The sequence below is a fragment of the Dipteris shenzhenensis genome, chromosome 30 (assembly GCF_047967505.1).
Source record: "Dipteris shenzhenensis isolate YYH24624 ecotype China chromosome 30, Dip_SZ_1.0, whole genome shotgun sequence".
In the NCBI taxonomy this organism is placed as follows: domain Eukaryota; kingdom Viridiplantae; phylum Streptophyta; class Polypodiopsida; order Gleicheniales; family Dipteridaceae; genus Dipteris; species Dipteris shenzhenensis.
In genome coordinates this window covers 45,031,655-45,045,410 of record NC_141625.1, presented here as the reverse complement: position 1 = coordinate 45,045,410, position 13,756 = coordinate 45,031,655, and the positions used below count along the sequence as shown (strand labels likewise).

Genomic DNA, 13,756 nt, shown 5'->3' with positions numbered 1-13,756 from the left:
CTTTTTTGATGTTTCTGGCTTTCTAGAATATGGGTTCTTAGAAATTAGACAAGCAAGTGTAAGCTGATTGCTTGCCTTCAATGGACCCTGATCCATATGGCATTCCACATTCTTCACACCAAATTCGAACTTTAGGCTTTCCATTAAGATCCTCTGTGAGGAGCTCAAATTTATCATCTCTAGGTGTCTTACGCTGCCTCAATTTTTTGCGAACTTTTTCACAATGACTATCCCAATCTTCAAGAATAGACGTTGCTAAAAGTTTACTTTTGTGCATGTTTAAACCATGACTACAAGAAACATGCTCATCTCTTTCATCAACATTTACAATATCAACTTCTTTATGAATATTATCTGATGTTCTGCAAACACGTTTTGATGGTGTGATCTCATCGACAATCGTACTTAGAACCTCTTTATACCAACACACCTATCCTCTTCAACATTCCAACGTTCTTCTTGTGTTGTATTTAGTATGCAACCTTCATCATCATTGTCATCTTTGATAACAAAATGAAAAGGAACATTAATGATTCCATCTTGCATAATCTCCTTACGTATCATGCTATAGGTAGAGTCACCAAGCACTCTAACATATCCCAAAAGCTTCTTCTCAGATGATCCATAGTCAAACACCTTTATGTGAGTCTTTGAAGCCATGATATGATCAATAGTATACCTAATCAAAATAAGAGAAAAATATAAATAAACTCATAACTTTTAAATTCTAAATGGTATGCCATAGTCTAAATCACTAATGGTATTTATTGAAGATCAATATTCTAGCTTAAGAGAAGAGAAAAATAAAGTATTTCACAAACGCTATATCAAAACAAATAACTATAGACCTTCTAATTCTTGCTTGTATCAACACAAATATTACATAAACATTATTAATGAGTCATTTGAAAGAATAAATTAAAAAAGTTGACATTTTTTATATACATAAATAGATCATGTACTAGAAAGAAAACCATCAATCTTTGGAGTATTATTTAGAAACTATAGTGCTACAAAAGGTTACAATGCATCATGTCGTAATGCACTTTCACATGTGACTTTGAATATAACTTCAAATGTATGAGTAACATCTGTTGCAGTAGGTCTAGCTTTAGGAATAGGATTTCTCATTTCCTCTATTCTCTTCCACCAACGCTTTAAGTGATCCAACTTAGTTGCATCTTGGATGTGAACAAAGTACTTGTAAGCTAGCCGATACAACTTTTCCAATGAAAAGGCTGCAGCATAAATATCAGTTTCCTTGGAAAACTTTGCATATGGAAAAGTATACAACTCAGGAGCCAACCACTTTCTTCGCATGCATCGCTCTTTGAATTGAGGATCACATCGATCCTTGCCATCATTGACATATTTATCACTCTTGCTAAATCCCCAATCGATAATTCCTATGAAGACCTTATCAGACTCACTATCAAAGTGAAGCATAATGTTTGAAGGATGCAAGTCATTATGCAAAAGATCTTTTCCATGCATGTATTTTAACGTCCCCATCAAAGTACCAGCTAGATTTACGGCATGAGTACGGACACGAGATAAATGGTCTAGCTCCTCTCCCACATAGACTGAGTTCATAGCATTTAACCTTGACCATTTGTCCAATGTCTCCCCATTCCAATACTGGTATACCAATCTTGGAGGATTTATCACACGAGCAATTGTGCGAACAAGTCCTCTATGAGGTAATTGGGCTTGCATTGTTTCCATATTTGCCATTAACTCTTGCATGGACCTTCTCTCTTCCCTTTCACTTGGCTTTTGAGATACCTTAAGTTTCTTAATGGCAAAGGTCTCTTTTGGATCAAAGCAGTCTACACCAATGATGTTACCTTTCACCACTCTTCCATATGAGCCTTCACCCAGCACATAATCTTTCTCTTGTACATGAATCTGTTGCTTCTCAAGAAAAAACAAAGATGGCATCTTCAATCCTGTGGGATTGACACATTCTTTTGAAGAACTGGCATTGAATGCTTTCCTCTTTGAACTCATAACTGCCTTCCACTTTAAGGAAAACCAATCAATCAACTCTTCTTTATTATTTGTATCTCTGGGATTGAATGTGCTTGTCCGCTTTTCATAAACACTTTTAACTCTCCCTAGTTCTATGCGAATACTCACACAAAAATTATCTTGAAATTCATATTGCATATTCCATTGTGGATCTTCATTCTTCATCATGGTAATGACATCAGAGGAAAGATCCACACAAAGCTTATCCATCCCTCTTTCCCCTAAGTCAAAATACTTTTCCAAATCTTCCTGCGTTTTTGATAACAAGCTCATGCAAAGACACTTCGAGAATATTTTTCGCATTCCTTCCTTGAATCTATATTCATATAACATGCGTTTTTTATGACTCTTCATCTTGTCCATGTTACCTTCTGCACATAAAACAAAATTAGTTGCTTTTGTAAGAGTATCCTCTCTTTCTCTCTCTCTCTCTCTCTCTCTCTCTCTCTCTCTCTCTCTCTATCCCTTCCTCTCTCTCTCACACACAACTAAACGGTTTGATTCTTGTGAGCATGTAGATGTATTTCCAATTATTGACTTGATTTTCTAAGCATTCTTCCAAGGGAATTGCAGATCGTGTTAAGAGACTGGAGTACTCCCAAGGCTAGATTGCTTACATACTATACATTGCACGACTTGATTCTCTAAGCATTCTGCCAGGGGAATTGCAGACCGTGTCAAGAGACCGAAGTGCTCCCGAGACTAGATTGCTCACATACTATACATTGCATGATTTGATTCTATAAGCATTCTACTAGGGGAATTGCAGACCGTGTCAAGAGACCGGAGTGCTCCTGAGGCTAGATTGCTTACATACTATACATTGCACGACTTGATTCTGTAAGCATTTTGCTAGGCGAATTGCAGACCGTGTCAAGGACCGGAGTGCTCCCGAGGCTAGATTGCTTACATACTATACATTGCACGACTTGATTCTGTAAGCATTCTGCCAGGGGAATTGCAGACCGTGTCAAGAGACCGGAGTGCTCCCGAGGCTAGATTGCTTACATACTATACATTGCAGGACTTGATTATGTAAGCATTCTGCCAGGGGAATTGCAGACCGTGTCAAGAGACCGGAGTGCTCTCGAGGCTAGATTGCTTACATACTATACATTGCACGACTTGATTCTATAAGCATTCTGCCAGGGGAATTGCAGACCGTGTCAAGAGACCGGAGTGCTCCCGAGGCTAGATTGCTTACATACTATACATTGCATGACTTGATTGCTTAATACATACTAAGACTATAGAAATATTAAAGCATAAAGCATAAATGGCATAGAAGCATAAACTAAAGAAGCATAGGCATATATAAACATATTCCAAGAAAATATTAAAGCATAAAGCATAAATGGCATAGAAGCATAAAGAAACATATAAACATATTCCAAGAAAATATTAAAGCATAGAAGCATAAAGAAACATATAAACATATTCCAAGAAAATATTAAAGCATAAAGCATAAATGGCATAGAAGCATAAACTAAAGAAGCATAGGCATAAACTTTCAAGAAAATATTCCAAGCAAGTGTTTCAAGCATGTGTAGACGTTAAGTAGACCTGTTTGTTTTCCCCTTTCACCTACCTTATCGGTTTCCTTTCCATACATCTAAGTTGTCTTCCTTGGCTATCTCCATCCTTCTGTCTCCTTATGATTCCACCTAGATACTGCCCTTTCCTATCCATCATTTGCCCAAATTGGTATACTGCTCAACAATTTCCCATCAGCATGCAAGACTTGGAGACTAGAGTTGGACAATGCAATCAAACATAGCTTCCGATTGACGAATGTATGCAGGTTTTTGAGTCTAGGTCTTTCTCCTCATCATGTACTACCATCATATGCTTCAGTCAGTATTAAGTAGAGGTATGGGGATATCACAGGTTCTAAAACTCACCATAACGAAATTACTGTGGGGACTTCTAGCTACCATATGCTATTTGGCAGAGTCGTGTGAATAGAGTTGAGTACTGATATTTTGCTCTATCATGATATTAATAGGGTTGTACTTGATATGAGGCAGGGATGCGCTATCATGATGATCCCTCTGGATTAAAGTGAAGCCAAGAGTGAAATTGGAGTGCTGTGAGCTTGGATATTGTTAGTACACTAGTACGTTGGGACATGGTACGTCTATTTTCATGGTTGAGAGCAAACACAATTGGCATTGGAACCCCACAACTAGGGAAGAGAGCTTGTGTGCAATGCGGCCCTACAGATCCATAATCAGGGGACTTTTAATCTTCTCACAGTCTTTAGGATTCGGTTTTGGTCTTTGGCACTAATTTCCAAAACTCTCCAGATTGTGTTCTACTGTTTTGCCGTGTAGACAGGGCCCTAGATAGAGGAGCCTTACAACAATGGAAAGCTTTTGCAGAGCCCTCATGATGGGGGGTAGCACGCTCAAGAAGAGAACTGAGCTTCCAGCAGCAGCAAGCTGACGACATGCCTCATCAACAAACAGCTCCAACACGCCTTCTATCTGTGTTAAAATAGCATTTTGATCTGGTCATGCTTTCAACTTTTATGTGTGCTCACCGGATTCAAAATTCCATTGAACCCAAACAAGGAATTTTTGCTGGCCAGCAGCTACACATCTCTTTCTGGAACAGCCCATTTCATAAGGTTCATATGTCAATACATGTTCTTGATTGAACAGGTGCCCATCCTGGAGCTTCTAATACACATGCAGCTTCTAATACACATGCATACTAAGGCAGGAGATGAGACACGAGTAAGCTTGTTGATTTCGTTTCTGCAGCAACCTGCATTGAATGTACATAATCCACCTGGCATCCGAAAGGCCCACATTGATGCAATGGAGCAGCGTTTCCTACAGAGATTCTATGACGTCTGACAATTCTGATAGGCATACATACCAGGACAGGTGGGTACACTCACTGTTCTTGTTGCTGTAGGCGAGTTGCATCTAATGTTTGTCTGATCTGCCATCTAGCATCAGAAGTCCCAGAACGACGAGATGGAAAGTGTTTGCTACAGAGATTAATTTATGTCATTGGGGAAAGAACTCCTGTCAAATGCAATTGTCGAAGGTGTCACCGCAAGGGACAGCTACATGAGATTGTCTTTCAACTCGTGACTTGTTTTATATCGCCACCTTGTGAGGGGTTACCAAATGAACGTTGCCCTTAACTCGGCACATTCAGAGATCGTTCGTGGAGACGTGATGGGGGCATAACAGTATGCAAAAAGTACAGAGCATGGTACAAGTGCGTACCTTGATGCAGGTGTAAAAATGAACTATCATATCTTCTCAGATACACACTATAGGAGTGGCCAACAGAGACTCTCATTCTGCTGGGTAAGGTCTTCAACTATGCCTCCAACCACGTACAAACAAAACTCCACAGCAACAAGCCCCCAATAGTAAGCGGCTCATGTGCATAGTTGTAGTGCCTCACTACAACTGAATGACAAACTCAAGGCTCAAATGAATCTTCACATGCATCTCCCACGTCCACAACCACTCCATCAACTCAACCGGTCTGTGTAGTTGGGCATCAACAGCAGCTCCAAGTGCAAGCTAGGTGCCTCAAACCTCTGGCTTCTCCAACAACTCCAGAGGCTCTAGCTTCAACGACATTCAAGCTCAGCCACCAGCCCATGCACTTCGGCCTTGTCACAATGCAAAATTATCGCACTAGTTATCATAAGCAACAAACCAAGGATTATTCTGCGATCTGTGTAAACAATCACTTCTAGAAGCCGCTTGTGGCAAAGAGAGTGGAACCCACGTCCAAAAATTACTACACGTCTGACAATTCTGATAGGCTTGGCAGGCGAGCAAGAGGCACAACAGCAACCTACAAATACTACGTACTAAGGCAGCAGGCTATTCGCGCTGAAGCTCGAGTTGAGGGGATCACACATGAAGGAATTGGGAAGCTCACAGGTTTCCATTTTCTAGGGAAGGGGGGCGTAGAACTTAGAAGAACCTTCAACCAATTTCCAGAATAGAGATTCCAAACGACTGCTCAATGAAAGTACCTGGCTGCTGTTGAGTGACTTGAGTCTTCAGTCTTTAGTGACGAGTCGTGAGTCGTCAAAACTGCAAACAAGTTGAGCTTTCTTTGAAATGGAGATTGATGGTGGTGGCACTCAGTGGCAAGTGCTCGAGCTAAGAGCATGATGTGAAAGCAAGAGCAAAGTTTGAGAAAAGAGTGGAGGAGACCTAAAGGATAAGAGATGACAACCACACATCTAACAAGCAATCAACGGTGATGATGGAATCCAAGTTGATCTGTTTGATCAAGGGTTATTATGCAAGCCACATGGCTTAATTTGTTTAAATTTTATTAATATTATATAAAAATAAGAATATATTATATAACCTTTAGTTTATAAAGTGCTTTATCAACATTAACCGGTTTTCCAAAGAGAGCTTATTGATCTAACCTTGATTTTCAAGGTATATCTTTTAAATATCATTAAAGTCGAGATTGCCATAAAATTTTATCCTTTTTAATAACCTGCTTCTCACCACTTACGACGGTTTTTTGCCATTTTTACCAGTTCAAAATACACTAAATGACGGTTTTTTTCTAACACTGAGGAGCATACCGATACAATCATCGCAGAGATCTTTTTCTATGAGGGTATGGAGCTTTGGAGCAATGACTCCTCCTATGTGATGCGGATGCACTCCGAAGGTCTCACCTTCTACTCTGTCACACACTTCGATGACTAGCACCCCTCCCAGTATTGGATAATCCCCTTCTTAGATTTCAACACACAAATGAATGTAGCCAGCAACCCCTTCGACCTCAACATGGCTCTCACCTCACCCTCTTGCCCAATTGGCTATCTATCCAAGAGTATTCTGATATGTGTAGAAATATCTTATTTGTGATACATGTAGGAATTCTCATCCAGGCCACAATTCAATTCTTGAAGCCACAAAGCTTGAGGTATTTGATTCTTTACTACAATTACAAATGCTTTTTGTTTTCCTACCCAAACCCTATCTCCTCTCTTCACCCCGATTAGTGAGCAAAGACTTTATAGGCATATCTAAAAAAATCAAATCTCTTCTCCATCCTTGACCAAATGGACGTGGCAGCTTCTTTGATTCTCTTCGTGAAGTTTTTAGTTGATGGGATGGCATGGAGGGCCCCACCTTCCACACTACCAATGACGTCATGATGATCTTCCTGTGGGTCTAGTTGATATTTTTGGTCGAGGAGGAATTTCTTATGGGGCTAACATCGGTAAGATCTTGATCACCATGCAAGACGATCTGTGGAGTGTCTAGAACTTGAGGAGAACTTGAGAGACCACAGTTGGATCAATCCAACACCAATATCTACTTATCATGACTGCGAGGGGTAGTCAGCACATTAAAATTTTGAGTCACCCATCAACAAATTATGACTGCTCTTACACATCATCCTAGATGAAACAATATTTAAAAAATAACTTTTAATTTAGATCTGAGAATAAACACACCCTACCTGTTAATTTTAAAACAGTGTATAAAATTACCCCTGCTATAAATATATTTCTGTAAGTCTTGAGAATTAAAATACCCCTCATTTTGAACTCTCATAGTATACTTACATTTCCTAGATGGACCCCCCGAGGACTTATCATTCTGCAAGGGCTGTGTGTAGGGCACCCATGGTGGGGGTTCGAGCTCAATGTCGAGAGGGTGGGATGTAGGAGATGGTCATTGTGTAACGTTAAGGAGCAGCTACATAGCTGCATTCCAAAGCCTCTTTGTCCTCTACATCGTGTATCACTGGGCGTTGGAGGTAACGTAGGGGGTTGCATGATACTTTTGATAGCCACAATCGAGGGAAAAACTCCATTTCAAAGTAGAGACCACATGGTCTATTTCCTCTTTCTCCCTCCTGCAGTGGCTGCGCTCATCGTCGTGAGCTTTGTCTAGAGAGAGAGGGGTGAGACAAAAATCGTGGAGCGGTAAGAATAAACACTCGTTCTAGTTCTTGAGCGGGGATACCGAGTTCTTTTCGAGGAGAACCCTTTCTTACCTGGATGTTATCCATTGTTGTTCCCACGCTTCGAGGCTCATCTTTGTTTGCTTCTCCCAAGGTCTTCAAGGTGGTTAGGTTCACGGCTCTAGCCGTTTGTTTTGGGGAGCACCACTTCTTCGGTTTCTACTCTCCCTTGTCTTTTTTTGCTTGCCTCAGAGAGCGGGAGGGGACTGGTAGGTAGTAGTCTTTAATGCTCCTCCATTTCCAATCTCTGGATTCAGGGCTCGAGGTCCTGTACTCTAGAGCCATGCCAAGACCGTAATGAATGCCCACCGCACTCCATGTAGTACCCCAAGGTGCCAAGGGAGTATGCTCATTACCAGCTTCCACCTAAATCATTCTTTTAAGGGCCTCATTGTTCTAAGTCGGGTCTAATTCTCTATGGGTTATTTCTCGAGTATGGTCAAAGTCGTACCATGGTTATTGATTTCCGGGGATGGGTCTATGTGACCCTTCAAATTTTAGTCCTCCATGGGTTTAATATGACAAGAAAATTTTCATGTCTATATATCTATATATAGGTATATATATATATATAGTAAGTCCACATTTCTTTCATTGTTTCGGGTATATCTCCCTTTCGTGATCCTCTAAGGGAACAATTTCATGATATTATTCATGCCTGATTCTTCTTTGTCAATTTTTACAAAGGTATTCAAGGTTTTTGTGCATGCACATTATTGAAAACCTCAACGCATACTTTCTTTTTCAGTATCAACCATCTAATCCCTGGTAGTTCTTCGCTTGCATATCAACTTGGTGGGGTCTCCTCATTGGTCTATCTTCACAAGTGTCTACCTTTATTTTTATTTTTGTTTTATACCATTCCCCCCATTGTAAGGGTGGGCCCATATCCCTCAAGTGGGTTTTTGCCCCTTTTTTTTGGGAGCCAAGTGTGTGTGTGTGTGTGTTTAGAAGTTCGGTATAATGAAAGACAACTGAAAAGTCTTGAATATTTTTGTGTGTGTGTGTGTGTGCGTGTGTGTGTGTGTGTTGGTATGTACGTGTATGTGTTTTGTGAATTTTCTTAAAATTCCTCAATGTTTGAGATTTATAAATGAAACCTTAAATTTTGTTAAACACAATCTATGATCGCAACCTTGAGACCCAGCAGAGTAGGTCTCTAGCCCATTGTAGATGGTTCAGGTTACTCGTTATATATAATAGAATAGAAAGTGCCACATTGTTAGTTTTGTGAAGGTTAACATCGTCATGCCACCTGTGAAATGGTTGGCAAATTTGAGCTTCAGTTTGTTATTGTCAAATTGTTTGCACGTAGTCCCCTCTACTTCTTGTGTGAGTGGCTGCTCACGTGCTCAGCTTTTGATGTTGTATGCCACCACATGCGTCCTCTGCTATTGTTCTCGATGGCTATTCACAGGCCCGCACTACTCGCAGTGGCTATTCACAGTCTTTATTCGGTGATGTGACTCCTGCAGCTCATGCTGGCACCCTCTGTCTGATCAACATGGCTCGACTCCAGCTTCTTCTCTTCTCCCTTCCCGTGGCACATCTCTTCTCCCTCTACTCGAGCTCTCCTCTCTCGAGGTGGCATATCTTCTCTTCTTCCATAGGGAAACCTTTCCTTAAAGAAGTAGTAAGATGAAGTCAAACTAAAAAACATATTGGATGGCTCACTTTTTCAACTATAGCATATTGGATGGCTTGCTTATTCAACTATAACATGCATGCATCGGTTCCCACTTTGCCATCTCTCCTATCAGTGAAACTTGGAAGTTTTCTTGTCGATATTAAATACTATCTTGTGCTTGCTATATTATCACTATTGTATATGCAAAATAATGGCCTAATTTATGCTAAGGCTTATGGCTTAATCCATGATACATAATGTCTTTGATAGGTGTAACAGTTTAAGAAATTTATCAAGAATGCTAGCTTTGCCATTTAATTAAAGATGGTGATTTGAGCCTCAATTTTTGTGTGGCACTAAGAAGTCTATGGCTTCATATTATTGCAGTCTATGACTTGAACTTCCATGTAAGATCATTTTACAATGAACCTCATATTTTGAGGTCAGTTTGTAGTTGAGGGATGCACTAACTCCACACTAGCACACAAAAGATGTAACTAAAACAAACATGCTTGATTTGCATTTGAGTAGTGTGCATGGCTTGAGGAAGAATTCTATAAAGGTGCATTGAATTGAATTGACTTTGTTAATGCAAGTATGCATTTGTAGTATAGGATGTGTCTAATAAGTTGCGAGTACACATCGAGTGAATCGAAGTAGACCCATTTTTAAAAAGCAAGGGCAAAATTATTCAAAAGTAGGCTTTGACATACCCTTAGTAACTTCCTTTCTAGTATAGCTAGGCCCCTTTGAGAGTGTTTAGGAGTGCTTCTCCCTATTTTTAAACTTAGTGCTTGAACTTATTTACATAGAGAATCATTGCTTAAATCATCGTATAACTGCAATGTAACTAGGTGTTGATTACATGAGTCCTCACTACTTATTTATTCCTCTAGGTACATTGTCTTTTAAAGGATATGTTTCTTCCAAACGGCATTAGGAGGCTTCATAGGCTCCTCATTGAAAAACAAGGACATAAATGTCAAAATCATTCTCTCTTCTCTCTCCCTTAGATTTTCTATTTTTTTTAAAAGGAGGGAGAACGGGTTGAGGATATGCTTTTCCTTAGAATGATGGACCTCACATTTATTTTATGCAGTACCTGTGCTTAATTTTTTTGTCACCCCTTTTTAGCAAAAGCATCTGCCATGAACTCACTACCTCTTTACCCACATGACTAGCTCTTTAGCACACGGTTGATATCTTTTGTTGCCTTAAGTGGGTGCACGATATTATATTATGATAGTAGAGAAGGGAGGGAGGAAGGGGCCCGGTAAAGGGGTAGGGAAAAAGCCGGCCTTCTCCAATGGTGTTACAACGTGCTTATGCGCCACGAACGCCTTTGGAGCACTTTCCTCCCCTTGGCTCTCCATTCTACTAATTAATGGAATAAGCGAATTTTTATTGAGTAGGGGGATGGACTCTTTGAAATGACCATTTTGAAGAGCACACTTACAGTTCCACACAAATACTGTAGACACACATGAGGATGCGCTTAATATTCATTTGAGATAGGCGTATGAATATCTCGGGCGTGGAAAACTCCCCCGAACACAAGAGCTGCCAAGCCAGCCCCTACGAGTGGACCAATCCAGTATACCCAGTGGCTTGTCCAGTCGCCGCTTACCACAGCTGGTCCGAATGACCTCGCGGGGTTCATGGAACCTCCAGAAAACGGTCCTGCAGCGAGAATGTTGGCACCCACAACAAACCCAATGCATATGGGAGCGATCTTTCCGACATCGCCTCTCTTGGGATCGACAGCGGTAGCGTGAACAGTATAGACGAGTCCAAATGTAATAATAATCTCACAGATTACTCCTTCAAATCCCGTCTCGTTCGTGCCTAGTGCATGTACCGGAGTATCCTGCGAATTCGAAAGGAGGATTAGCTGGGTCGAGCTCACATGCCATAAAGCGAAATAGTTGGGTTACCAAAGCGCTTTATTACCAGTCCGTTTGTGACGACCTTGAGAAGATAACACGCCGCCACGGCTCCCAAGAGCTGGGCGACCCAATAAAGAAACCCGCTTATAACAGTGATGTGACCTCCCAAAGCCAATGCGAATGTTACTGCAGGATTAACGTGTCCGCCAGATATATTGGCCGCAATGGAAACAGCTACAAAGAGTGCAAATGCATGGGTGAGGGCAACTGACATGAGGCCGGCAGGTGTCAAGTCTCCCGTCTGCAACTCCCCTGCATAATGCCATCAGTTAACAAAACAATAGTAAAGCGAAACAGTAAATTCTTCGTGATTGCCGATTGTATAACTGTAATAATATCTGATTCTGTTTTGCCTAGAATGCTTGCCAAACGGGAAGAAAGAGATAAAAGTGCCATGGGAGCCAGACCGAATGCCATTACTGAACCGACTCCAGCAAAGACAAACAGCAAAGTGGATATGAACTCAGCCAGATACGCTCGAAGGGTGTCCAATTGGAAAGCCTCATTGAAACGACCGAATGCGATCGCCATGGGAACTGATGAGGTGAGTGAGGGAAGGTGGGACAATTCTCACTATATCACCCGAGCTCCTTGCTGCTGCAACTCCCGGAATTCTGAGGAAGAGAGATCGCTTTATGTGCTGTCAATGCAGATGTAATCAACGGAGGAGGAGAAGTGGGAGGCAGCAGGCTGTAAAGGGAAGGGCACAGATGCAGGCTATGGCCGGGATGCATTCAGAAAAATAGCCCTTTTTTCAGCTTTTTTGTAGGCCGGCATTTTGGTGGGCCCACTCCACCGCCCCCCACCGCCTCCCACCGTCACTCACGTGCCACCAGGTTTTTTATACGCGCGGCACATATATCAAGCCAAGGCCTACCCTCAAGTTTTATGCGTCCAAAGATCCGCCTTATGGGTTTTCATGTGTACTTGTTCAAGACCAGTTATAGATGTAGTTAGTGTTTGTTTAGTCACATTAATTCTTAATGGGTATTAAAGGTTGCCTTCTTATTAACACTACCTCAAAGGAGGCCATTGTGTTTTCGCCACCTTGTTTTCAAGGAGATATCGAGATAGTCTCGTGGAGGACAACTCCTCCCTCCCTCCTTACAGCATGTTCCCGCAGGTTGTCAATTCGACATTTTTGCTACGATATGCCCACGCTATAGCAGTTCCCACGACAAGCCCCGTAGTTCTCTGTGCCAAAATCAAGCATTTCTGAGCCTCGTTGGAGATGGGAAATTTCCCTCAGGCGATCCTGGGCTTGGCAATCTGGAGCCTATCCCCTCCTTCTAATTTTGAAGGTAAGGTCTACGACAGCTAGGCCTACTTCGTTCCAACGTCGATCCAAACTCCAAACATTCCGTGGGGACAAATGCTTGCCTCTGCTTGTGAATGCCATGGCTTTTGGCATATTGGCCAGCCTTGACAAATGTGGGAAAGGCCTCTTAATTGATACTCTCCATCCCCTCTCCCCTCATATACCTTTTCCACTAATTAATACATTGAACTCTTCTAAATTTGGGGGACCTTTTGAGGATAACACAAAGAGGAGAGTGATTCATGAGGACTCCCTCTATTTATGAGGGTAACAATTTTAAAACTCTTTACCCTACACTTTTACAAAGATCTTTATGTAGCCTAGTGGTAAGATCTTGTGAGTGAGTAATGGGTATCGATGAAGTTTTATCCCTTTGACCTTTCTCATCTAAGAAATCAATGAATTTCTCAATTGAAATATAAAGGCCTTTTTAATTACCTTTCTTCATATGTTAAGTTGTATGTGGAATAAATTGTAGAGATATAGGGTCTTTAGAATAGATAGATGGAAAGTATAGATGAGCAAACTAATGGAGGAATTAGGTTAGAGCCAATAAGGGGATATGAAGTTGCCTTTGCCCCTTCACTTTTAAAATGTATTAAAATGTACTTCGATGTGGACATAAAATGCACACAATTGTTGTGAGTGCTACTTGTCCTACTCCACCTCCATAAAGGCCATTATACATAGGCAAGCATAGTGGACAACATAGTAATCATGATGCTATAAAGAAAAAGGAGCCTCAATGTAGGCTATTGTCTACCAAAAATTAACCTAACAAGGACGCACATGTGTAATTGGTGCAAGGCAATTAGAGCAAGAGATACTTAGAAAGAGGTTCAAACAATGTGT

General features: G+C 41.1%; 1 protein-coding gene across 1 annotated transcript; it reads right to left on the bottom strand.

Moving 5' to 3' along the window:
- Positions 1-11,025: 11,025 nt before the first annotated feature.
- Positions 11,026-12,270, bottom strand: LOC147882200 (aquaporin TIP2-1-like). Its single transcript, XM_087401295.1, has 3 exons — positions 11,994-12,270; positions 11,591-11,838; positions 11,026-11,507 (listed from the first exon to the last, which is right to left on the bottom strand). Exons 1-3 carry the CDS (start codon positions 12,115-12,117, stop codon positions 11,136-11,138), a joined length of 744 nt encoding a protein of 247 aa, XP_087257421.1. The 5' UTR covers positions 12,118-12,270; the 3' UTR covers positions 11,026-11,135.
- Between the last annotated feature and the right edge of the window lie 1,486 nt (positions 12,271-13,756).

Coding starts and splice junctions, on each gene's coding strand:
- LOC147882200 (XM_087401295.1), bottom strand. CDS start 12,117: ATGGCGATCGCATTCGGTCGTTTCAATGAGGCTTTCCAATTGGACACC. Junction 11,839..11,993: donor CGGTTCAGTAATGGCATTCG/GTCTGGCTCCCA, acceptor GGCATTATGCAG/GGGAGTTGCAGACGGGAGAC. Junction 11,508..11,590: donor AGGTCGTCACAAACGGACTG/GTAATAAAGCGC, acceptor TCGAATTCGCAG/GATACTCCGGTACATGCACT.